Genomic DNA, 26404 nt, shown 5'->3' on the forward strand with positions numbered 1-26404 from the left:
GAGTTGGTGTCTTAGCGGTTAATTACTTATCAACAAAAAATAGCAACTAGCAAATTCATCGATGATCCCCTTAAAGTGCCCGCGTTTGGTTAGCATGCCTTTATAGTCACTGGTTATGAAACCGTATTTAAGAATTAAACAATTTCAGGATAGATTTTTCACTCTAATCTCATGATTCAAGGATAAACATTTCAACACATCCCATATGAATGAAACTCACGCAAATAAACAAGTTTGACAGACTTGTCCACTAATAATTTTTCTGTTGTTTTATGAATAGATTCAAAATGGAAGGAGGTATTTGATTTGTCTTTTAGTACCTGTTCCAAGTTGACAGATTGTATTTTGGAGTAAACTAGCTAATTTAAACATAACCTTCTCTGTACTTAAGCAGTGTGTGTGTGCATGTTACCACAAGAAAAACCTTAAAGCCAACGTTCACTGGCCTTGAAAATGGGGCTACTTATGTAATGTTTGAAGACAATATCTGGTATCCATGTGTCTTAGTTATCTAGTACCGTTACAACAGAAATACCACAAGTGGATGGCTTTAACAAACAGAAATTTATTCTCTTACAGTCTAGAGGCTAGAAGGTCAAATTCAGGTCACCAACTCTAGGGGAAAGTTTTCTCTCTCTGTCAGTTTTGGGAGAAGGTCTTTGTCATCAATCTTCCCCTCGTCTAGGAGTTTCTCATCTCAGGGACCCCAGGTCCAAAGAACTCACTCTGCCCCCAGTGCTTCTTTCTTGGTGATATGAGATCCCTCTCCTCTCTGCTCACTTATCTCTTTTATATCTCAAAAGAGATTGACTCAAGACACAACCTAATCAGTAGATTGTGTCCTGCCTCATTAACATAACTACATCTAACCCTGCCTCATTAACATCATAGAGTTTAGGATTTACAATACCCAGGTAATTACATCAGACCACAAAATGGTGGACAACACAATACTGGGAATCATGGCCTAGACAAGTTTACACACATTTTGGGGGGACACGATTCAATCCATAACACCACATATTGGGACATATCCAATAAGTTTTAGAGTACACTTACTAAGGCCATAAAGAAGAATATTTGAAACTGGAAATCTTCTAGAAAGCTTAGAATTATGGTTCCTACCCCACAAGATGTCCCCATTATGACATCTTATTCATTCTCCCCTGTCCATTGTCAACCTTCTCATATTGTCTCATCTCCATTTCATCTGCCTTGTTTGACTTCTCAGGGACAATGACAGTAATCATGCTGGACTAGATTTTGGGGAGGAAAGGGCATCTTGTGAGCAAAGTCCTTGGCCATTAGGTTCAGAGCAAGGCATAGTAGATAAACTAGATAAATTAGGTCACCAAAACTCCCTATGAAAACTCATATTCCTACAAAGGAATGGGGAAGTGAGGTTAATTTAGTTCTAAAGAAGACCTTGGAGATTTTAAGGATACGTCTTTTCCACATGAATGCTGGGTGGGGATAGGAAAATAGATGAAATTGGACATTTCATTCAGTTATGGGAATAACTCCTCTTTGTCCCAGGCCTTCTTCCTCAGTGTTGCCTGGAAAAGAAGTTCTTAAAGGCGCTATTGTAGTTCTTGTTGAAAGCTGTGTAGATCAGAGGGTTAAAAAAGGAATTGGAGTAGCCAAGCCAAAGGAAAATGCTTTTCCAGATGGCAGGGATATCACACGAGCAGAGGGGACTGATGAGCTCGGTGATGAAAAAGGGGATCCAGCAGAGTACAAACACCCCGATGAGGATGCCCACCATTAAGGCAGCTTTCTGCTCTTTCTGTTCCCTCCATGTGTCCCCTTCTGTCTGGAAGGTGACGGTAGCACGGCGGACAGCGAATACCATCTGGGGCTGCTGAGCAGGGTCTTTCACCTGTAAAAGATAAGCAGAAGCTTTACAGAGATCCATCTCTTCCTAGCCAGCCAGTTATGGGATCAGGGTGACCTAGGCAGAGATAGGCCTGGATCTCACCATTCACTCCCAGAAAAAGACCCCTATTGTCACGTACTGGAGCCTCACAATTGTGGGACTCACCTAGGACACAAAAAAAAAGGCAGTGTTGTCCGAGTTGGATTGTTTGTTTCCATCTTAGATATGGAAAGAAAAGTGGAGAGTATACTAAATCCTTACAGGGAAACCCTGGTGGTGTAGTGGTAAAGAGCTATGGCTGCTAACCAAAAATCGGCGGTTAGAATCCTCCAGTTGCTCCTTGGAAACCATATGGGGCAGTTCTACTCTGTCCTATAGGATTGCTATGAGTCGGAATCGACTCAATGGCAAGAGGTTTTTTAAATCCTTATTCCAAAAACCATTATAAAACCCTATATGGGCCTTGTTATAGATTGAATTGTCTCCCAAACAGATACGCTGAAGTCCTAACCCCTGCACCCGTGAATGTGACCTTGTTTGAGGAAATTATGTTTTTCTTTGCAGATGTTATCAGTTAAATTAAGAAGGTCATGGGGAGGAGGGGTTAGGCTGGGTCCTGATCCTAATGCCTTCTGAGTGACGTCCTATAAAAGAGAACAAATACAGAAACAGGGTCACATACACAGGGGGAAGACACCATGTGAGGATCCACTACAAGCCAAGGAGAACCAAGAAATATTGAGGACCACAAAATCTGAAAGAGATCAGGAAGGATCTTCCCCTAGAGGCCTCAGAGAGAGCATGGCTCTGATGATGCCCTGAATTCAGACTTCTAGCCTCCAGAACTGTGAGAGAATAAATTTCTGCGCTTCAAAGCCACTCACATCGTGGTATTTTGTTATGGCACCACTAGGATACTAAGACATATCTTATTTTCCAAAATCCTAATGACTTTCTGGATTCATTTTAACCCCCTCTAAAATGTAAGAAGTGCCTAGAACTTTTGTTCTGATGTAAAGTTCCTGCTGCTGCACTTCCATAGCATACTCTACTTGTTTGGGACAGTCCACTCACCAGGACATTTATCTCTTTCCGGCTTTTTCTGTGTGACTTCCCTTTCCTCCCATGTTTACAGAAAGCAGGCACTCCAAACACTTAGACTCTACCCCCTTGGGTGCTCCCAAGTTCTATCAGGGCAGGTTCCCAACAGAATCAATCTCTCCAATTTTTACTTCCCTTCGCTTAAAGAAGTGGAATTCCTGGGAAAGGAAGCTTTTCCCTTCATCCCAGTCTTATTGTTTAGATCTCAGGAGAACTGGAATGAGAAGTATCTGATGATGAAATGGTGAAATATGAAGAAATCACAATGGATTAATTTACTAAATAAGCAAATCAGTTGATCCAATCAATATGTAGGGTGGTTTGGATCAAGTGGTCAATCGCTGGTAGGTGAGACTACATTGACATTAAATGTTATTTTTCCCAACACTAACATTTTGTGACTCCAGTAAATTTTAAAAGAATTGCACAGGTTGTTCCCAGGCAGCATGTAATCTTTTAGGCAATGGACTAGGTCAGAAGATCTGTCTTTATCTTGGTTTTGCTGCTTGTTGTTAACCTAAGCTCCTTAGTCAGTTCATGCCTCCATCTACAAAATGGAGTCAAAAGTAGCTGACTCATCTATCATATGGAATAACTGAGATGGAAATAGGAACGTTACGGCTAAGGTAAAATCAGCTGATAAATGAATTATTAAATTTGTCTGATAGCCTTGTTGTCATTCATTTGAAAAACAGTGAAACATCAAGTATTGTATGATGGAAAATAATAAGTATTGAAGCAAATAAACAGTCATAATACTGAAACCCTTAAAAATATACAAAATAAGAAATGAAATCTCTTTTCTGTACCCCAGTCTCACCCCTAAATGGAACCACAATTACCTTTCTGACTTTTTAATGCTTATTAAAAGGCACTCAAGAGAGTTTATTTTTTGAGATGCAAAACATAATATTTAGCTTAATTTTTCAGCGTACAGGAAATAAAGAAACCTACCAATTCCCTTAATAAAGCTAAACCTCGATATGGCATCAGGGGAGACATTTTTTCCCATTTTTCAGAGATGGAAATGGAAGAGTGATTCTGGCCCTGACTCTTAAGTCCTCTGCAAATTCTCCTTTTCCTTGGTACTTTTTCACTAGTAAAGCTGGCCACCATGCTTGCCTCAGGGTTGTGAATCCCCTGTGACCTTCCCTAATTCTCTATAGCACAGCTGAGATAAAGTGAAACATTTAAAGTGAACTTTATCAAAGGTTCTGAGGTAACAATAGAAATAAAGAGAGCAACACACAATCAGATATTCTGACTTTGGGGATATGATATACTCTACTCTCAGAAGATATAGACCCCTATCATCCTAGCTCCCTACCTGCCTTCCATGTTGTGAGCCTTTTCATGTCCTCTCCAGAAGCCCATGCTTAGTCCTTTAAGTACTCAAATCCAAGTTGCAAAACACAATGAGCCCTAGAAAAGATTGGGGACTACTAATCTAAGCCTTGCTATTGCCATCAAGTTCCTGGGTGGTACAAATTGTTAATGTACTCAGCTGACAACCAAAAGGTTGGGGTTTCCAGTCCACTCAGAAGTGCCTTAGAAGAAGGGCATGGTGATCTACTTACAAAAATTAGCCATTGAAAACCCTATGGAGCACACTTCTACTCTAACACACATTGGGTTGCCATAAGTCAGAGTTGACACAATGGCAACTGTCTTATTTTTGGATGTCCACCAAAGGTTGCCCAAATTCTACATATTTGTAGGGAGTTTCTGTTGCCAAATGGTAAACATTTTGAGGTTTCCGTTCTGACGAACCACCTTCCTTCCTAATGCACTTAGAATATGTGCATTCTTTGAGATTCTAACCCTATCCTCACATACAGCTAGGACCTATGTCCAAACGGACTGTTGCATCAGCTTGTAGAGCACCAACTCATTATTCACCCAAGACACAGTTCCAAAGTGGTTGTCTTTTAATCTAGGTATGTGACCTACACACAAGTGCAGGGTTTGAATAGTTCTATGAAAATTGTTGTTAGGTGCCACTGAGTCAATTTTTGGCTCATAGTGATCCCTTGTGACACAACAGAACTGCCCCATAGGGTTTTTTTTTTTTTAGTAATAATTTATTGTGTTTTCAGTGAAGGTTTACACAGCAGTTTAGGCTCCCATTCAACAATTTCTACATAAATTGTTTGGTGACATTGGTTACATTCTTTGTAACACATGAACATTCTCATTATTTGCATTCTGGTTGTTCCTTTTCCATTAATCTAGTTTCCCTGCCTCCTTACATTCTCATCTTTGATTCAACAACAACAACAACAAAAATTGTTAACCATGTGATCTCATATAGATGATTTTTAAAGGATCACAATACTCATGGGTGATATTCTTTATTTTGTGAGCCAATCCGCAATTTAGCTAAAAGGTGACCTCAGGGGCTAGGTTTAGTTCAAGGTTTAAGGAATATCTCAGTGCCATTGTCTCAAGGAGTCCACTGGTCTCAACCAGTCCAGTAAGTCTGGATTTTTTAAGAATTTGAGATTCTGTTCCACGTTTTTCTTGCTTTCTATCGGGATCTATCTACTGTGACCCTGATCAGAATGGCTGGTAATGGTAGCCAGGCACCATCTAGTTATTTTAGTCTCTGGGCAGATGACACCATGGTTCATGTAAACCATTAGTTCTGTAGACTAGTTTCTTCTTTTAGTCTTTGGTTTTCTTCTTTCTCTTTTGCTCCATAAGAGTAGAGACCGATAGTTGTATGTTAGCTGACTGTTTGCAAGCTTTTAAGATCCTAGACACTACTCACCAAACTAGAACGTAGAACATTAACCTTATGAACTTATATTATGCCAATTGACTGAGTTGTCCCATGAGACACTATCATCCTAAGTCTCCAAACCCAGAAAACCAATCCCATAGGTATCTGATTATATCTAAGAAGTATCAGTAACTGTGCCCCTATGTGCTTTGTTATGTATATGAATATATAATAAAAACACCCATATGTGCATATACATGTGAATATATATATTTACACATATACTCACATATACATACTTATACACATATGTCTACACACATATATACTGTATTTTTACACAAATGCTTGCCTTCTACATTTGTTTGCCAACCTCTCCCTCCCACTGTGAGTTATTTTAGTAAGCATCCTATGCTAATTTTTTTCACAGCAACATGTAAAAAAAATTGGCAAAGCAGTGCTTTCAAAAATACTTCACAGTGGGAGGGAGGGGTTGGCAAACCATTATTTGCATAAAACTACGATACCCAAGTATGTATTTTTTGGTTGTTGTTGGTGTTGTTGCAACCCAAAGGGTTTTCTTGGCTGTAATGTTTACAAGAACGGATCACCAGGTCTTTCTTCGGTGGAGCCTCTGGGTGGGATCAAATCGCCAACCTTTCAGTTAGCAGCTGAGCATTTAACCATCATGCCACCAGGGCTCGTTATTCCTTGGACGCCAAGTATTGCAAGGTGGTTTTATGGTACACACATCACTTCAAATAGTGGTCCCTGTGAAGCAATGTTACGTACCATAAGTGAAAGGCTGCTTGTATGAGTATTTGGCAGTTGGACTACAAACCTGAGTTCTTCCTCTTGCATTGTAATTTACCTAGTTTTTTTAAATAATGGGTGAACTATCACGGGGTAGCACAAACAGTTAAGCTCTCTACTACAAGCCAAAAGGTTGGCGGTTTAAAACTACCCAGAAGCACTACGGAAAACAGGCCTATCTGCTTTTGAAAGATCACAGCCTTGAAAATCCTATGGAGCAGTTCTACTCTGCACACATGGGGTCACCATGAGTCAGACTTAATGCAGCGGCAAATGATAACAAACACTCAAACGTAACACACCTTCATTCAGCGTAGAGTCAGCCCTCCATATCTGTAGGTTCTGAATCTGTGGATTCAACCAGCCTTAGATTGAAAATATTCAGAAAAAAAAAATTTCAGAAAGTCTCGAAGATGCTCACTCACAGGCATGTTTAAGTTCACATTATATTAAGCTCCTTTTTACGGAGTTCTTAGTACAGCAGTTTAGGAGTCCACATTCATAGGTCCCTTTTCCAGCAAAGATTCTAAATTTACTTTCTAATAATTCTTTTAATGTTTAATGAGGTCTCCTTCCACCTGCTTAGGATTTTACTTTGAATTTAAATTAAATGATTTTTTCCTAAAATACTTTCTTTTTATGGCTCGCTTTGCATCAGAACTTTTATATAGGTTAGTCAGAGAACTCCAAATTCCTCAAGAGAGCACTTATTGCTTTTACCGTCATCTAAAATGTTGATCATTTCACTGGGCCCTCCCCTGGCGCTGCATTAACTGCCATGTCACTTGATGGCAGAAAGGGAGAAACAGTGTTATGGATTTTAAAAGGTCCATCTAGGACAACAGAGGTTTCAGCTGTAAGAAGGGTCTTTGTTTTGGAAATTTCAGGTTTCTAAAAAAAAAAAAAAAAATCTTTTTTTTTTTTTTTTTAATGTCTTCAGGAGCCTAGTGTCACGGTGCTTAAAGTGTTTGGCTGCTAACTGAAAGGTTGGCAGTTCAAAACCTTCAGCAGCTCCCCGGGAGAAAGATGTGACAGTCTGCTTTTGTAAAGATTTACAGCCTTGGAAACCTTATAGGTTTGCTATGAGTCAGAATCGACTTGGTGGCAGTGGGTTTGTCTTTTTTAATGTCTTCAACTGGTAGATTTAATTGCTCACCATGTAGCTTTCTAACTTATGGACTCCTTAGCACTTTGCTGTCTGCTAATCAGTGATTGCAATAAAGCACTTAATCTAGTCTGGAGAATAGTAGTCTATTAATTACTGTAACTACTAAATGTGCTCATTAGTAGGTTCACAGAATGAGAAGGAATAGGGTAAAAAAAGTGAACATTCATGCCAAGTTAGATTCTTCCTTATAATCTTTGAGATGCTGTATCGGTTAAAGCTCTTAACTCACAATTTAACATCTACACATAAATTTTTTTCTAAGTGAACAATTAGCTTCATCTCCCTAAATAAACTAGGTATTCGGGGACAGGTATGCATGCCTTAGATTTCTTATTCTTCCAGAATGGTTATGTACTAAATTACTATTTACTGATTACTCATAGGTCTGGCATGTTCTCACATTTCTTCTAAACATTCAGCTTTATCTCCCTGTTAATATTACAGACCATCATTACACAGTTGGTGCTGAAGTTAAGGGATGAAGAATCTGATCTTAGAAGTGTGGCTTCAGGTGATTTGCAGGCTAGACCAGGCCTTTGTCAGAATGGGAACGTGGGCACAGTTGCCCAAGTGAAGAATCAGGGTGTTCAAGCTAGAAATGACCTTACACATTAAGAGAAGTCTCCATAAAGATGAGAATAAAAATGTTCCCACAAGCTGAGGAAAAGTCTCGTTGTTCTACAGCTACAGTAACAAGGAGTTTTGTTACTTGTTTAAACTTCTTCGATTGAAAAAGGACAACGCAGCTCTGTAGACACACATTTGCAAACAAACTAATCAGTGTCAGCTGGCACTTCTGAAAGTCAGCCAATCAGGGACAGATACTGTCCAATAAACTCGGCTCTTTAAGTGCCAACCAATCAATCACAGTCTTACCCAAGTAACCACACCTCTACTGATGACGTCAACTCACTGTGCCTCTGAAAGTCCACCAATCCCTGAATATATACTTATGTGATCCGTATTCTGCTCTGATCCAGGGGACTGTGTCTGACAGGTGCAGCACTTTCTTATTACAGTAAGGAATAAACTCAGCTTTGTCTTTTTATTTCAGATCCTGAGTGGTGGCTGTATCATCCTTTGACAGTTCTGGAGGTCTCACTGAGGTCATTTTGAAGACTCTCCCTTGATAGCACTCCACAGGATCCTTGGACCAACAGGTGCATTCACTGGACCCCGAACTCCATTTTCCCTTCAGATCCACTGCCAGGTGTGTCAGTCTCAACAATAATTTAAGTTCTGACTATTTTCTTTGGGTCCTTATTTCTCACTTTATTTTGTAATCTTTGGATTTGTTACCAAGTATGTCTTTGTATATGGTCATTAGGCTTAGGTTTTGTGTTAAATAACTAGACCTTTTGATTTAGACGTGTACCATTTGGTAATTAGACAGATCTTTGTATGAGGTGATAAGATCTCTTGTTCTGGAGGTACACCATTTGGTAAATATTTTTGCCACTAACCTGCTTAATATACTGCTGCTTGGTTTGGTTTACTGTTGTTTGTGAACAAAGTCTTGTTTCATACTTTTTTTCCTGCAGTGTCTTTTTCATTGAATGTAAAAGGCAGTATTCTGTAAGTAACAGATGGAGGGATAGGCTTGATAAATTCCCAATCCAACTGAAGCCAGACTCGAGGGCTAATGATTTGAAGACCTTTAGACCAGTGATTGGTGAAAAAGCAATTGGTCAAACATTGCTTTGAGTCCTCTACAAAACCTCTGTGAAAGCACTCCCTGTCTTATCAATTCATGAAAGACAATCACTTTGTTTAGTTCATATTTCAGGTCAATGATGGCCAGGTTGGTAATTCTTTGGCCCTCTCCTAGCCTCTGTTTGGTTGGAGATGATGGGACACTATACACAAGCACAAACTGCTGTCCAACTGTGCTGGCTTCTTTCTCGTGTGCCGTGGTTTGTTTATGTCAAAGACTCAGTCTTCTCTTTTTAAAAACTTGTATTTACTATTTAAAATTGCATTTAATCCTAACTCTTGCACTTTTCTTGATGAATTCCAAAAAAAACCTTTTTTTTTTTTTTACTTAGAATAACAGTAGCCATTATGTGGGGATTTTTGACATATCAGAACCCAATAAATAAACACATTCAAGAAACACTCTAGAAAAATTAGGAGACAAATATCAAACAGTCAAAATAAGGACAAGATAGAGAGCCTAGATAAGAATACCTGTAAATATTGTTTCTTTAATTGGTATACCGAGGCCTTGAAACAAAATTCTAACTCTAAGACAGTCTCCAAGATTTTATAACCTTCCAAGATGTACTTCCCTGCATATCTCTCTGTTTCTATTCACCTTTCTCTGAACTTCTAAATGAGCTACCCTTTTGTGTTAGTCATCTAGTGCTGCCATAACACTAATACCACAAGTGGATGGCTTTAACAAAGAGAAATTTATTTTCTCACAGTCTCGTAGGTTACGAGTCCAAATTCAGGGCATCGGCTCCAGGGGAAGGCTTTCTCTGTCGGCTCTGGGGGAAGGTCCTTGTCCTCAATCTTCCCCTGGTCGAGGATCTTCTCAGGTGCAGGGACCTGATGTCCACTACTCCTGGTGCAGCCTTCTCGGTGGTATGAGGTCCTCAACTCTGCTTGCTTCCCTTTCCTTTTTAATCTTGAGAGATAAAAGGTGGTGCAGACCACACCCCAGGGAAACTCCCTTTACATTGAATTAGGGATGTGACCTTACAAAGGTGTTACAATCCTACCCTAAACCTCTTTAACAAAATTACGATCACAAAATGGAGGACAACCACAGAATACTGGGAATCATGGCCTAACCAAGTTAATACACACATTTTTGGGGAGACATAATCCAATTCATGACACTTTTCCTCAGGATTTTCTCAGGAAAAATACAATCACATTGTAAAATTGCCAAACCAGAAGTCAGATCTATAGAATTTAAATTAAAACCCTGGCCTAGAGTTAAGGGCTATAATTAGTTTTCCTAAACTTCATGGAGAAGGAAAAAGATTGTTATAGAATTCAGAATTTTGTTAGAATATCTAATAAAATTGTTATTGTCTGTGGCGTCTGGGGTCTTAAATGCTAACAAGCGGCCATCTGAGATGCATCAATTGGTCTCAACCCACCTGGATCAAAGGAGAATGAAGAACACCAAGGTCACACGATAACTATGAGCCCAAGAGACAAAAAGGGCCACATGAACCGGAGACTTACATCATCCAGAGACCAGAAGAACTGGATGGTGCCCGGCCACAACCGATGACTGCCCTGACAGGGAGCACAACAGAGAACCCTTGCGGGAGCAGGAGATCAGTGGGATGCAGACCCCAAATTCTCATCAAAAGACCAAACTTAATGGTCTGACTAAGACTAGAGGAATCCCGGGGGTCATGGTCCCCAAACCTTCTGTTGGCCCACGACAGGAACCATTCCCGAAGACAACTCATCAGACATGGAAGGGACTGGACAATGGGTTGGAGAGAGATGCTGATGAAGAGTGAGCTACTTGTATCAGGTGGACTCTTGAGACTGTGTTGGCATCTCCTGTCTGGAGGGGAGATAGGAGGGTAGAGAGGGTTAGAAACTGGCAAAATTGTCATGAAAGGAGAGAGTGGAAGGAGGGAGCGGGCTGACTCATTAGGGGGAGAGTAAGTGGGAGTATGGAGTAAGGTGTATATAAGCTTATATGTGACAGACTGACTTGATTTGTAAACATTTGCTTAAAGCTCAATAAAAATTATTAAAAAAAATTATTATTGTCCTGGACTATAAATCTGTACCAACTAGTTAAATTAACTGAAATACTCTCAGATAAGGGAAAATGTTTAAAAGCAGAAGGTCAGAAAAGAGTTAAATAACCCAGCTGTGTAAAATTTAAAATAGAAAATAATTATATAAGGCAATTTCAGAAGGCTTTCTTTTAAGAGAAGATTGAATAAAGGTTCAAAATTATAAACTAAATAAAGATAGAAGGTAGACTTTAGAAAACTTTCAAGCAGTAGTCTGCTATAAACCCAACAGCTGAAGTATAACAAATCTTGTCCTTTCTTTTTGTAAATGGGCTCAAACTTGATTAGGGAATCTAGTAAGAAAAAACAAATTAAATTATGAAATTGCCAACTTAGAAAATATGTAATATGGAGCTAGAAATTTCCAGATAGTAAATAAGTAGTTAAACTATAAATCAACACATAGTGTGGCTATTTAGATAAAAGAATCAAAAGAGCCTCTGTTCTCAATGATTTGGGAGTCTAGATAAGGATATCTATAAATATCACAAGCAGAAGGGCCCTTGAAAAAAATCAGTATCCCATATTGACTGAAAAACAAAATAACAGCTATTGAAAATCTGTCCAATACAGCTGCTCCCAGGGAGACATTAAAAAAATTTTTTTTTTTTTTAATTTAGCACCCAACAATTCCTTGTTCCTCTTCTAAACTTCCAAGGGGAATTGTCTATGATTATAGATGTGCAACAATACAGCTTTTTTATTTGTATGAGTGACCATCAATCCCACCACTACAAAAAATCAGATCCTTCATACTAAAATTTTAAAGTTGTCTGTAAAGCAATAAAAAGCAAATTGGTAATAAAAAGATTAAAAACAGAGAAAAATATTTTTAGAAATATTGCTTGCACCAGATTGTGAAACAAGAAAATAAAGGACAAATCTGAAATTTTATAATAAAATTTAGAAGGCTTACAGGAAGATAAGCTTTATTTAATAGAACAACTCAAGTAATGTGAATCTTTAACAATCGTACGTCTCAACTTGTAACTGATATTTTGGTGTCGTTTTCAGAAGACTAATTCTTTCGTATATGTGACACAACCCCTACAAATTTAATAGGCAGAACCTGCTTCCATAAAAAGTGTACTGAAGATCTTATACATTATCAGGCTATAGTCAGTGGAAGCAAGAGGGTACCAACACTGTGTATAACTCAAGAAATCATTAAATAAATAGGGATGGTCTTAGAATCCGTATGGACAAGAGATTCACAAATGTAGAAAGATTAATTGAAGTATCATTCATAAGAGTCCAGACTGATTCTTTAAATAGTATCATAAAATTTTCTTTTTACACATATATGAAAACATTGGGCCACGCTCTAGGTGGATTAACTCAACAATATGGCACATATCAAAGAACCATTGCCTAACTAAGTCTACCCCTCAATTCTGTAACCAAGACTTTGCTTCCTTGTCTTAGAGAAATTACAAGCATCAATTAAATTAGTCAACACACCTTCAGATCTTATATCAGGCCTTTAAATCTTATGTTATTATACACACCAAATTCTTATTGCTAACTAACACCACTCAACAGTTTTCTATTAGTTGATTAATTATGATCCATTGTTATTTCCTCTTTCTCCTGTTACCATCCACTGGCATAGTACTCATAATCCAGAAACTGTGTAATCCTGAACTAATGAAGGGAAATCTCATGATTGCATTTTTGTTATTTAGAAGTATCCTTGCCCAAAACAGAACTTTGATAGTCTAGTACCAAATTCTGATGTAATGTTTGTGGATAGGTATTATATTAAAAATAAAAATGACAATACAAGGTTTAATACAGAATAAGTAGTCCAGTCTCTCTCATAAAATCCAATTTCTTATCAGAAGTCAAATTGTTCCACTGACTGAATTGTGGCCCTCTCTAGGGCATATCAAATTGCTAAAATAAATGAGACGATATATAAAATAATAGCTGGCATGCTTTCAGAATAATTCACTTCTTTAACATTCTACAGAAACAACTTCTTCAGGTGCTCTTTAAAAATAAAGAGCAAATGTGAATTACTTGATGACTTGATGCTACCTAAAATAATTGCTGCCATAAAGGTCAAGACTCATAGTGACAAAGCTACTAGAGAAGCTAGTATACTACACTATAAGTACTATAAAAATATTTAAGCACATTAGAAATGCAATGGAAATATGTTAATCAGCATGCTAAACAGACTTCTCTGACTAAACGTCCTTATCAAAGATCTCACATAAAATAACAATAAAAATAATCATAACAAATTCATGGAGAAGTTCAAGAATTCTATCACAGATGAACAAAATCTGGCCCACCAAATTCTGAAAAGAAACACCAAAATGATTGTGTTGTAAGATCATTAGAAGAAGATCTGGCAAAATGAGGATGTCCACCTGGTGGCACCAGATAAAATCTAAATGGATGATGAATAAAATCCTCCATGAAGCAACTCATTCCAATAGGGACAAATTGGTCACAATATTAAACATTGATGTGGTGAGTTCATGCCTCATTTGTTACTAAATTTTCCTGGGGAAAGACAAACAAATAGAATAGAAATGTGGAGCATGGCCCAGAACCATGCCTTAAGGACCTCTTGGGCATCTCCAAATAGATTGTAGACAGCTTTAAACATGTACTCACAAAGCTACACTTATTTTGTTGGACGAGTTAAAGAATTTCCCTTTTGAAAAATCACAACACTCACAATAGATCAAATACTGTTAGATTTTGTGTTTCCCTCTTAGGACATGGGCATTGGTGGTTCAATGGTAGAATTCTCACCTTCCATGCAGGAGACCCAGATTCAGTTCCTGGCCAAGGCAGCACCTCATGTGCAGCCACCACCTGTCTGTCACTGGAGGCTTGTGTGTTATTATGATGCTGAACAGGTTTCAGTGGAGCTTCCAGATGAACGAGGAAGAAAGGCCTGGAGATCTACTTCCAAAAATCAGCCAATGAAAACACTGTGGATCACAACTGATTATGGAAATGGTGAGGACCTGGCAGCATTTTATTTGGTTGTACATGGGACTGCCATGAGTTGGGGACCAAATAGATGGCAGCAAACAACAATAACCTAGAACATTCCAACATATCTATTCAGTGATATGGGAGCCCATTTAACTGGAACGGTTTGTTCATGACTTTAAACTATACAAGGATTTGCCCCTAATTCACAAACTTTACTATTCTTGTTACTGTTAATCCTCTGGAAAAAATGTAAGGTATCTTAACAGAACTACAAAATTGTACCTAGTAGAGATCCTAAACTGAGGTTCTCCAAAGAACCTCCAAAAACAGAAGCATGGAAGTTGACTGCTAAACCAGGAACCTTCGAACAAACAGATGACCACACGAAGTGGTGACTGTCTTGACAAGACCCATAGAAAATGTACCAACAACTTCACTAAAGTCTATCATATCCCTATACAGCTCTTGGGCCCTTTTCACTATGCTGAAACCAGAGTCTTTAATGTCAACCCATAATCAAGGTTAGTTGTTCAAAACAGCCATTAGTTAGGCCATTCCAAGGTATGAATTGCCAATGCTCTCGATGGACCATATCTCCTTACAAAGGGATAAAACTCTTCCAGGGAAAAGACTTTTTGCAAATAGTGACCCCATCCGCAAGATTTAGACAACATAGGTTGCCATTAAAAAAAAAAAAAGTCTGATGTAGTAAATAAGGCCCACATTGGCTGACACAATAAATTATACAGCCTAAGCTTTGGAGGCAGAATCACTGGGTGGTGCAAACAATGAACATGTTTGGCTGCTAATGGAAAGGTTGGAAGTTCGAGTTCATCCAAAAGTGTCTTGGAAGAAAAGCCTGCTGATCTACTTCTGAAAAATCACCCATTGAAAATCCTATGGGGCACAGTTCTACTCTAACACACACGGGGTTGCTGTGAGTCAGAATCAGCTCCACGGCAACTCGTTTTTAAGCTCTGGAGGCACAACAAAGCAGTTTAAATACCTAAGTAGTCATAAGTGATAGAACAGCCTTGGCTTTTCTTTTGGCCAATCAGAGAGGGGTCTAATAATTTTTAGTGCTTCATGTTGTACCTGGATTAACACTACAGGTGAGGTGAAATAATTAATATTTAGGCTTAAATTTAAAAAAAAAAAAGGCACTCTATCCACCTAAGATAGACCCAGGGAGTCACTGGGACTTGCTTTCTTGATCAGACCTGGGAAATATTGGGTCGTCCCTTCTTATGACACATCCAGTTATACTTGTTTGTCTCTCAGTTGTTCAGTGATTATTATTCAGAGTCTTAAACTGTTTTGACAGATGAGTGAACAAATGGTTAAAACAAACAAACGAAAACCAAGATAAAAACATGCTAATCCACATGCGGTCTGAGAATCAGATCTTTACAGGTGAAACTCCATCTTCAAGAAGAATCAACAATGGTGGTAAAGAGCTGGGCAGTCCTCCATGGTCTCTCCTGCAGTGCTGGCTAAATGAGGATCAAGAGAAGTGCCTGAGCATAAAGTGCTCCCACACATTTAGGGAAAGACTGATTGTTCTATGACCTGGAGCCAGTTTTAAACCTGTTCCATCAATCAGGAACAACGCATTTCAATGAACATGCTTTTTCAAGGCAACCAATCAGTATCAGCTCCTCACTTCTGAAAGTCAGGCAGTCAGGGATGGACTCACCCCAAGCACCATTGCAGTAACACACCAATTAACAACAGTTTCACAAAAGCCACTTATACAATGGTGTCAACCCACCTACACCTCTGAAATTACCCCAATATCTGAACCCCACTCTTCCCAAAATACCTTTTCAGATCAGCATTCTGCTCTTCTCAGGGAGACTGTGCCTGGCCAGCATAGCCCTCCCCTACTATAATTAAAAAAAAAAAAAAAATCATCAAGTTGATTCCAACTCATGGAAACCCTATAGGACAGAGTAGAACCACCCCATAGGCTTTCCAAGGAGCAACTGGTGGATTTGAACTGCCGACCTTTTTGTTAGCAGCCTGAGCTCTTAACCACTGTGCCACCAGGGCTCCTCCCTTACTATAAAGACAAACCAAACCCATTGCCATCCAGTCAATTCCAACCCATAGCAACCCTACAGGAGACAGAGTAGAACTGCACCATAGGGTGTCCAAGGGAGTGCCTGGTGGATTCAAACTGCCAACCTTTTGGTTAGCAACATAGCTCTTAACCGCAACACCACCAGGCAATCCAAAAAAGACTGACGGATGGAGGTGCTAGGGATTGAACACAGGGCCTTGTCAACACTAAGCACGTACTCTACTACTGAGCTACGCCCCCTTGTTTCCCTTACTAAAGTAAGGATTACATTCAGTTTTGCCTTTTTATTTCAGAAGTATAGTAGTGGTTTTATCATCCTTGGACAAGGGCAAGGTCTGTATTGTATTGCCATTTCCTATCTCAGTGTCTGATACAGGTGAGGTTTTCAGTAACTATTTAAATAAAAGTGAGCAGATAAAGAAATCAGGAAGAAGTGTTGTGATTTCCTGGGTAACACACCTACTTGGTGGTACTGTATTTAGCAACTTGAGTGCCTCCCACAACTGAGAAATCAAGAGGCCTGTTTTGTAATTGTGGTGCAGTGAATTGTTTAACCCTTTCATTACTACATTTTTTTCTCCTTAAAAAAAATTTTTTTTTTTTTTTTTGGTGGCATGTGTTTTCAGTATTGGAATGCATGCTTACTAATTGAGTGTATTTAAATTTTTGGTTGATAGTATGAATTTTGAGAAATATGATCTGGTATTACAAACCACCAATGAGGTGAGTGGCACTGTGGCACCACTGATCTGTGGCATGACAATATATCAAAGAGAGCTATACAGATAATTTATTGTAGATGCCTTTCCATTAGGTTACATGCAGAACCTCTGGTTTTCCAAATATGACACAGAAAAACCAAAACAAACCCATCAGGAAAGCCATAATTATGCATGCAAGCCTTATCTCACAGAAACAAAAGGGAAAAAGGAAAAAGTTTACAAAACTAACACATCCAGGAAGCATTACCTAGTAGAATGCTCAACCTACATAACAAAATGAGGCTCCAACTTTGGTCTGCTGAACTTCCTGCATTTCAAAAGGGACCCTGACACTAAATGCATTAGAACTAGAATAATGCCTTACCTCTGAGGTCCAAAGACATAAGTGGCTGGTATACCATTAATCCAATAGTAACAAATTAATATATTTTTTTTATCCATAGTCTTTGTAACTCCCACTAAATGACAGGGTGGGACTATGCAAATGAAGTGCTTGTGGCCCACCAAGGGGATTTGATAGCTTGCTAATAATGTAAATAAGGTGAATGGCACCCTAGTGGGGGTAGGACCATGCAAATAAGGCATATAGAATTCTAACAAGGGGATTGGTCAGGTTTTCCTTCCTGCTAGGTCTAAAATGAGCCATACCAGAGGCAGAAAGGAGGATCCCACCACCACCAAGAAAGAAGAGCCAGGAGTGGAACACACCCTTTGGACCTGAGATCCCCCACTGAGAACTTCCTAGATCCAGGAGAAGGAGAACAGGGAAAGAGCTATAACACTGAAGACAATGCAAAGCAGCAACAGAGAAACGGCAACAGCAGGTACAGCAGAACCAGGAGACCCTCAGGATGGTGTGGTGGCTTCACAGCCCACAGAGCAAGAAAGCTAGTCACTGGCAGGTAACACAGCAAGCTACTGCCTCAAGTCCCAAGAACCAGAGGTCAGATGACAAACAGCCAGATACAAGATCCAGACCAAGCAAAACCCAGCGAGCTTTACTAGAACATCCACATATATTGGATGCAGGCCACACCCCCCAAAGAAACTCCCCTTACAACTGATTGGCTGATCACATCACATCATGGAGATGATTTAATTAAATCACAAAATGGAGGATAACTATATCGTTACATAACTGCCCAACTACATCAGTACATAACTGCCAAACTACACCATTATATAACCGTCAAACCACTTAGAATCATGGCCCAACCAGTTGACACACAACCTTAGCCATCACAAGACCTGGGAAAACCATCAAGCAGACCAGTACATACATTATGAGAGTCCCAGAAGGAGAATACAGAGAAAAGGGAGCAAAAAGAAAAACTGAAGAAATAGTGGGTGAATACTTCCTAAATTTTATGAAAAGCATCAGTCTACACATTCAACAAGCTCCTAATAGGATAAACTTATAGTGATCCACACTGAGACACATTATATTCAAACTGTCGAAAGACAGTGTCAAAAAGAGAACCTTGAAAGCAGCAAAAGAGAAGCAATTTATAACATTCAAGGGACACTCTGTAAGATCATCAGTTGATTTCTCAATAGAGACCATCAAGTCCAGAAGGAAGTGGGATGACATATTACAAGTGCTGAAAGAAAAACAATGTCAACCAAGAATTCTATATGCAGCAAAACTATCCTTCAAAAAATTAGGAGAAATGTAAGACATTTCTAGATAGGCAAAAGTTGTTGGAGTTTGGTACCAGTAGAACTTCCCTAATAGAAAAATTAGCCATCCCAGAGGTGGGAAGGGAGGAAACCGCCACCACCAAGGAAGAAGGGCCAAGAGCAGAGTGCACCCTTTAGACGCAGGATCCCTGCACTGAGAAACTCCTGGAACCAGGAGACGGAGAGACAGAGCTGCAACACCAAAGATGAGCGTAATGCAAGAAGCAGTGGCAGCAGAGGCAGGAGATTGGCAGGAGACTAACAGAAGATGGCATGGTGGGCCAGGGGGCCACAGAGGGAGAAGGCTGAGAACCTTTGGGCAGAAGGCTTTCTGGCAGAGTAGGGTGCCTCCAGTCACTTAGTGGAGCTAAATGTGTTGACCCATGGAGCTAGAGCTGAGCACTTTTTGGCCAAAGCTTACTGGTAGAGTGTGGTGCCTCAGGGCACTATCAGCAGAGCTAAAAGCACTTTGAAACACTTGCCCTAGCAGGGCAGGGGCCAGAGAGAGGTGTGCCTGCAGGCATAGCTGAGAAGAGGCTGTCCTGATGGAAGAGCTTTTTTTTTTTCTATGCTGAGCCTCTGACCTCTTTCTTTTATTCAACACAAACCTAGCGTGTCCACACCCAAGGCCTCGTGGCCCTGCTGGATCCAGTACCAACGGGTTAGCTCAGCTTGACCCCTTGGAAGGAGATGCTGGGTGGCACCAGGAGAACAAGTGAGCCTCTGCCCTGCCCCCTCTCCTGGAGTTGGGAACTGTCAAGCTCCAGCTCCCACCCTGTTCCCCAGTCCAAGATCCCTGCACAGCCCACACTGTGGGCCCAGCCACACTCAGAGGCCAGGCAGGCAGTGAGGATCTGCACCAGCAGGTTGGTGGCCAGCATGTTCGGCAGCTCCTCTAAGCCAATGGTCAGCACCTGCTGGTAGTCCCCAGGCAGCTTCAGGCACAAAATCCATGAATAAAGGTCATCATCGACTGGTCCTAGGGGCACCCTTTGGCCAGTGGACCACAGCTTTCGGATATGGACACAGGAGTTGGCTGGACTTTTGCCTGTGTCTTCCCATATGTCATGATAGCACAGGAAGTAGTAATCCACATGGCAATCTTGCACCCAGTTGCTGGACTCTGGGGTGGTCTCCAGGTTCCAGCATATCTGAACATGAATTGTAACTATATTTGAATAAACCCCATAATCATGAAAAAAGAAAGAAAGATAGCTGATCACTTTCAGGCAGGAGACTTGCTGGTGGAGTAGGTGCCTCCAGGCAATTGTCAGAGCTAGGCTCATTGACCCATGGAGCAAAGGAGCTGAATGCCTTCAGGCCAGTGCTTACTGGTGGAGTGGGGTACCTCCAGGCACTTATCAGCAGAGCTAAAAGAGCTTTATAACACTTGCCTGAGCAGGGCAGAGGCTGAGGGGCCAGGGAGCTCGGCTGCCAGCACAGCTGAAAAGAAGCTGTACTGATCAAAGAACTGTATCCTGAGCATTCCTGAATCTGAATTATAACCTGTTACTTCCCTAATAAAGTAATAATAGTAAGTATTGTCTGCGAGTTCTGTGTGGCCATTGCAACAAATTATCGAAACCCAGCAGAGAAGTAGAGAGTGCCGTGGGAGGGACGGTTGGTGTCAGAACTGGTAAAAAGGTTGGAGGGTGGAGGCACATCTGACTTCTGCCTCACAGGAATCATTCAGAAGCAAGAGGTCTGACAAGAACCACATTACCTCCTGTTTCCTGGTCGCCATAATTTCTGCAAAATTAATTCTAGAATTTTTCCTCCCTAGTACACTTTTTTTTTTAGTATACATGCGTGGCTGCCATTTTACTGTCCAAAACATAAAATTCCTGTTTCCCCACCACTTGGGGATTTGGATCTGAGGAACTTCCTCCTGGCTTCTTGCTGTGTGCATTGCAATAAATTTACTTTCTCTTTCTCACAAAGGCCGGTGTCCAGATTATTGGCAGGTCTGAGTGCTCCAGACAGAACCCACCTTCAGGGTTTAGCAACACAGCTATCACCAAAGCTGAGACGTGAGAGCCCTTTATCTTTTCACAATAAGACCTAAGACAGATTGTAATCGCTTTCTCTCTTTAAAGCTGTGTTTGGTGTTGATAGTAAACTATGTTTACCTGGATAAGCATGCCAGCAGAAGATATATATAAGCAGCTCCCTGGAAGGTCCTCTTCTTCTTAACCTAGAGTTGGGGAGAATGCTCACACACATGGAACATAGCTATAGGCAGTTTGCTGTGAGAGGTGGTGCCAGTGTTCGTATCCATCAGTACTCCTTGTTCAGTTTGGAAATCTTCTAAGTCAGGGTTTTTCAAATTCAACACTACTGACATTATGAACTGAATAATTCTTGTGTAGGGCTGTCCTGTGCATGGTATGGTATTTGGTAGCATCCCTGGCTTCTACCCAATAGATGCCAGTAGCACCAAGTCTTGACAATAAAGAAAGTTTCCAGACAGTGTGGAATGTCCCTTGCAGAGCAAAATTGCCCTCAGGTGAGAACCATTGTTCTAGATAAAAGGGACAGGTAGCCTCTGGCTGATTTTTCCTTCTTTCCTCTAGAATGATGTCCACCCCTTCCTTCCCTACTTATATCTCTGGTCCTCTCTAAGCTTGATCTACTGGGTATGGTTAGAATTAGCTACTGACTCTAGAAAACACAACTATGTTACAAAGCTCATGCTATGTGTCTATCTCCCTCACTGACCAAACTTTTCATGAGAAAAGATCATGTCTTTACCATTCTTTTACCCCTTTCACCAAGCCCATTGTAAGCACTCACTATGCTTAGTTGAATGTAATTTGTTGTTCCAAAACCAATAACAGAAAATGGGCCTGTGTAATTTAGACTTCTCATCTAACTTAAACATGTGAAGTAGGTTTAAGGGATTGTCTTTGGCAATTGGGGGGAGGGGAGTCTCACATCCAGTGGATTTACTTCTCATGTTGTTTCAGAATCTTGAATCATACATAGAATTTGATTATTAAGCATTAAATAAAGGCCCCAAATAGCTAAAGCAATATTGAAAGAGAAGAAGAAAGTAGGAGGGATCACACTTACTGATTTTAAAACTTACTATACAGCTGCAGTAATCAAAACAGCCTGGTACTGGTATAACAATAGACACGTAGACCAACGGAATAAAATTGAGGGTCCAGAAATAAACCCACACATCTATGATCAACTGATTTTTGACAAAGGTGCTAAGTCCATGCAATGGGAAAAGAAGAGTCTCTTCAATAAATGGTGCTGGCAAAATTAGATTTTCACATACAGAAGAATGAAACAGGATCCATGCCTCATACCATACACAAAAACAAATTCAAAATGGATAAAGGACCTAAATGTGCAAACTAAAACCATAAAATTCTTAGAACAAGCAGGGCACTGCTGTCAGGCCTACCTTTCAACAACGGATTATCTAATATAATAACAAAAGCACAAACAGCAGAAGACAAAATAAATAAATGGGACCTCATAAATATTAAAAACTTGTTCATCAATAGACTTTACAAAAAAAAATGAAAAGACAAGCTACTGACTGGGAGAATATCTTCAGAAACCATATATCCTACAAGAATGTAATAACCAAAATATATATAAAACTTTGACAACTTAATAGCAAAAAGATGAATAACCCAACCACAAAATGGGCAAAAGACTTGAGTAGACATTTCACCAAAGATGACATTCGAATGGCCAAAAACACGTGAAAAGATGCTCAGCATCTTTAGCCAGCAGAAATATGCAAATCAAAACACAATGAGATAACATTTCACTTCCACTAGGATGGCTAAGATTAAAAAAAAGGAAGAAAGAAAATATCAAATGTTGGCAAGATCTGTGGAAATTGGAACCCTTACCCATTGCTGGTGGGAACGCAGAATGGTACAGCCATTGTGAAAAACAGTGTGGCGATTCCTCAAAAAAAAAAAACTAAAAATAGAACTACCATATGACCCAGCAATTCCACTCCTAGGTATATACCCAAAATACTTGAAAGCAGAGACTCAAACACAGACTTGTACGCCAATGTTCACTGCAGCAATATTCACAACAGCCAAAAGGTGGAACCAACCTAAATGCCCATGAACAGATGAACAGATAAACACAGTGTGGGACATACATGCAATAGAATTCTACTCGGCCAGTAAAACAAATGAAGTCTGTTCTACTTCATTTGGAGCTTGAAGATATTTTGCTGAGTGAAATAAGCCAATCACAAAAGGATAACTATTGTATGACCTCACTATATAAAAAGACAAGACAAATGTATAGAGATCAAAGTTTACTAGTGGTTACCAGGGGCAAGAAGGAGGCAGAAAAGGAGAGTTAATGGTGATGGAAAAAATGCATTGATTAAGGGCAGAGATGCACAGCAAAGCTGAATTGCCAAAAGTTGTGTGTTGAGTATATTTACAACAATGAAAGAAAAAAAAAGAGTAGTTGCTGAAGCTGTTTATGTATAAGCAAACACCTTATGGTATTTGGTTCCTTGGTTTGGATGTTTAGGGTTATGGTTTCATGAGGCATCTCAGTTAACTGGCCTAATGACACATTTAGTGCCTCTGCTCTACCTCCTAGTTTGATGAGTAGTGGCTGGGGTCTTAAAAGCTTGCAAGCAGCCATCTAAGGCAGAACAATTGGTCTCTATTCTCCTGGAACAACAACGGAAGGAGGGTCAGAAATAGGAGAAGGAAATGGAATATGTGGCTAATTGCCTCCATAAACAACTCATGGCCTCCTTTGCCGTGAGACCAGAAGAACTGGATGGTGCCTGGCTACCATTACTGAACACTTTGATCAAGGATTCTATACAGGAATCCTGATCACAAGCAGGAACATGCTCAATGGAATTTCAAATTCTCATGGACTCCAGGCTTTCTGGAGTCATGGAGGCTGGATGAACCCCTGAAACTATTGCCCTGAGATAATCTTTAAACCTTAAACCAAAAATATCTCCTAAAGTCATCTTAAAACCAAACAGTAGTTTAGCTTAACAAGTAAAAAAGGTCTACCTTGAGCCTTATGTTCTTTTAAGAACTATCTATATGGGATCAAATTGACAACAGCAACTTGAAAGATTAGATGGGAACCTTAGAGGGGCACTGAGTTTATGTTAATGGGGAAGGAACAACTCAGAAAAGGAGGGTGAGAATGGTTGCACAACTTGAAGAATGTACTCAAGGTCACTGAATTGTACATGTAGAAACTGTTGAGCTGGTGTATGATTTGCTCTATATCTTCTCAACAACAACAGCACAATAAATGAAATTATATTTTAAGAAAAGTAAATTTGCAAGGAACAATGGTGCCCTGCTAAAATAATTTGGACCCAATGAGAGCACACTTGAGAAGAATGTCAGAGATTGGGGGCTAAGAGAAGGATCGAGCTTATCGGCTTGTTCACATTTGATTTCTGCGTGTGGCATTCTCCCAGTTGGAAAACCTCACTTACCAGCTGGGGCTGCTCAACTGGAATTTCGATTCGCATACAAAATGTTGTATTTTGGGACCACAAAAGTATATGAAGAAATTTTTTTGGAGTGGAGGAAATATTTGATGCCTTGATTCTGGTGGTGGTTATACAACTGTATTCATTTGTTAAAATTCATGGAACCACATACCTAAAAAAGTGGATTTTATTGAATGTAAGTTACCCAGTGCCGTCGAGTCCATTCCGACTCATAGCGACCCTATAGGACAAAGTAGAACTGCCCCATAGAGTTTCCAAGGAGCGCCTAGTGGATTCGAACTGTTGACCCTTTAGTTAGCAGCCGTAGTGCTTAACCACTACACCACCGGGTTTCTGAACGTAAGTTATGCTTCAATAAACCTGAGTTGGGGGGAAAAAAAGAATTAAATAAAAGCAGGGATGTGTGGGTGGGATGAAGAATAGAGAACATCCATCATCATTGCTGTAGTTGTCTTACATTAAATGCCACCTGTGGAGTGCTGGGGAATTGTCTGCCCAGGAGTTTTAATTTCTCCTGCAGCTTTACCCACGTTCAGGAAGGCAAACAAGTGGTCGTCATTCACACATGCAACCTGGTAGGCAGAAGGGGTTGTGGGGGATAGGCTCTCAAAAGTAACGGCCTCAGGCAATGGAAACAGCACCAATGCAGGCTCTGAGAGTAGTGTAAACAACGTCTTTCATCTTAGGTGAGGAGAGAAGGATATTGCAAAATGACAGTAACCTAGGAGATACCATCTTTTGCAAAATTAGTTGCTGTCATTTGCAAAGAAAAAAAATAGATTCGGATAAAAAAAAAAACTAATCTGCTTTGCCTTGTGTCTGCCAGCATTCCTGCCAAGTCACTTTACCACCTCTCCCTTCCCTCCTTCTTGAATATCTCCCCACTCCAAAGCCCAGGAAGCAACAAGTTCATCCACTGTAGCCTCAGACAGCAGCTTCTACAGAGGTTCTAATGGGTATTGGGGGCCCCCAGGATTTTAGAACCAAATGGGGCCTTGTAGAATTATCTAGTCCAACCCCCGTCCCCATTTTATGTATGAGGAAACAATCCATCAGGGAAGGTAAATGACATTACTGCCTCTGTGATACTGATACTCTGTGAAGTAAGTCTCTGATGCTTTCTTTCTCTCTCCCAATTTGCCCCTTTCCTTTCTCCTCCCTCCAAAAAAAAAAAAAAAAAAAGACTGAATTTATACACAGTTTGGGGTGAGGGAGGGTGCGTGCTGGAAATAAAGCCTGTTCAAATGCAAGTATTTTTAAGTATCGCTGTAACACCCACCTCCACAGCTTCGGCCGCGGGTGAGACGCTGTTGGTCTTCCTGGAGCCCACGCGGAACTTGGCAGCTTTGTAGATCTTCCAGTAGACGAAGAGCACCACGCAGAGTGGCAGGTAGAAGGCGCCCACGGTGGAAAAAACGGTGTAGGATGGTTCGCGACTCACTTGGCACTCTTCGCTGCCCTCAGAGTAGGTCTCCCCCCAGCCGAAGAGCAGCGGGGCCAGGGAGATGACGGCGGAGAGTGCCCAGGTGAGTGCAATCATAATGTTGGAGACCCGCTTGCGGGCGCGGAGCGTGTACTCCAGGTGGCGGGTGATGGACCAGTAGCGGTCCAGTGCAATGGCCGTCACGTTCCAGATGCTGGCGGTGCAGCAGAGCACGTCGCACGCGATCCACAGCTGGCACAGCCGCCGGCCCAGCTGCCAGCGGCGCCCCGAGAGCTCGTGCACCAGGCTCAGTGGCATGACCAGCGCGGCCACCAGCACGTCTGAGATGGCCATGGACGCCACCAGGTTGTGCGGCACGCGGTGGAAGGTGCGCACACGCAGGATGGTCGTCAGCACCAGCAAGTTCCAGGCGAACGTCGCCGCCACCAGAGAGCCCAGCAAGGTCAGAACTAGCACACCGAAGACGGAGAGAAAGGGCGGGCTGGGCCGCAAATCTTCTGCGCCTAGGCTGCCGTTGGTCTCCAAGGCGGAGGGGGTGGAGAGAAAAAAGTAGCTTAGGTTCACAGGCAAATCCAT

At 40.7% G+C, this 26404-nt stretch overlaps 1 protein-coding gene across 1 annotated transcript; it reads right to left on the reverse strand.

Moving 5' to 3' along the window:
• Positions 1 to 1546: 1546 nt before the first annotated feature.
• HTR5A (5-hydroxytryptamine receptor 5A) lies at positions 1547 to 26404 on the reverse strand. The gene is made up of 2 exons (XM_049863192.1): positions 25664 to 26404; positions 1547 to 1879 (listed from the first exon to the last, which is right to left on the reverse strand). The coding sequence occupies exons 1-2, from the start codon at positions 26402 to 26404 to the stop codon at positions 1547 to 1549; spliced, it is 1074 nt and encodes a 357-aa protein (XP_049719149.1).

This window comes from Elephas maximus, chromosome 20 (assembly GCF_024166365.1).
Source record: "Elephas maximus indicus isolate mEleMax1 chromosome 20, mEleMax1 primary haplotype, whole genome shotgun sequence".
Lineage (NCBI taxonomy): Eukaryota > Metazoa > Chordata > Mammalia > Proboscidea > Elephantidae > Elephas > Elephas maximus.

Excerpts from the sequence above, each read along its gene's own strand:
- HTR5A (XM_049863192.1), bottom strand. The coding sequence starts at position 26,404 with ATGGATTTGCCTGTGAACCTAAGCTACTTTTTTCTCTCCACCCCCTCC. Across the intron at positions 1,880-25,663 it reads CCGCGGCCGAAGCTGTGGAG|GTGAAAGACCCTGCTCAGCA; the intron begins GTGGGTGTTACA and ends TATCTTTTACAG.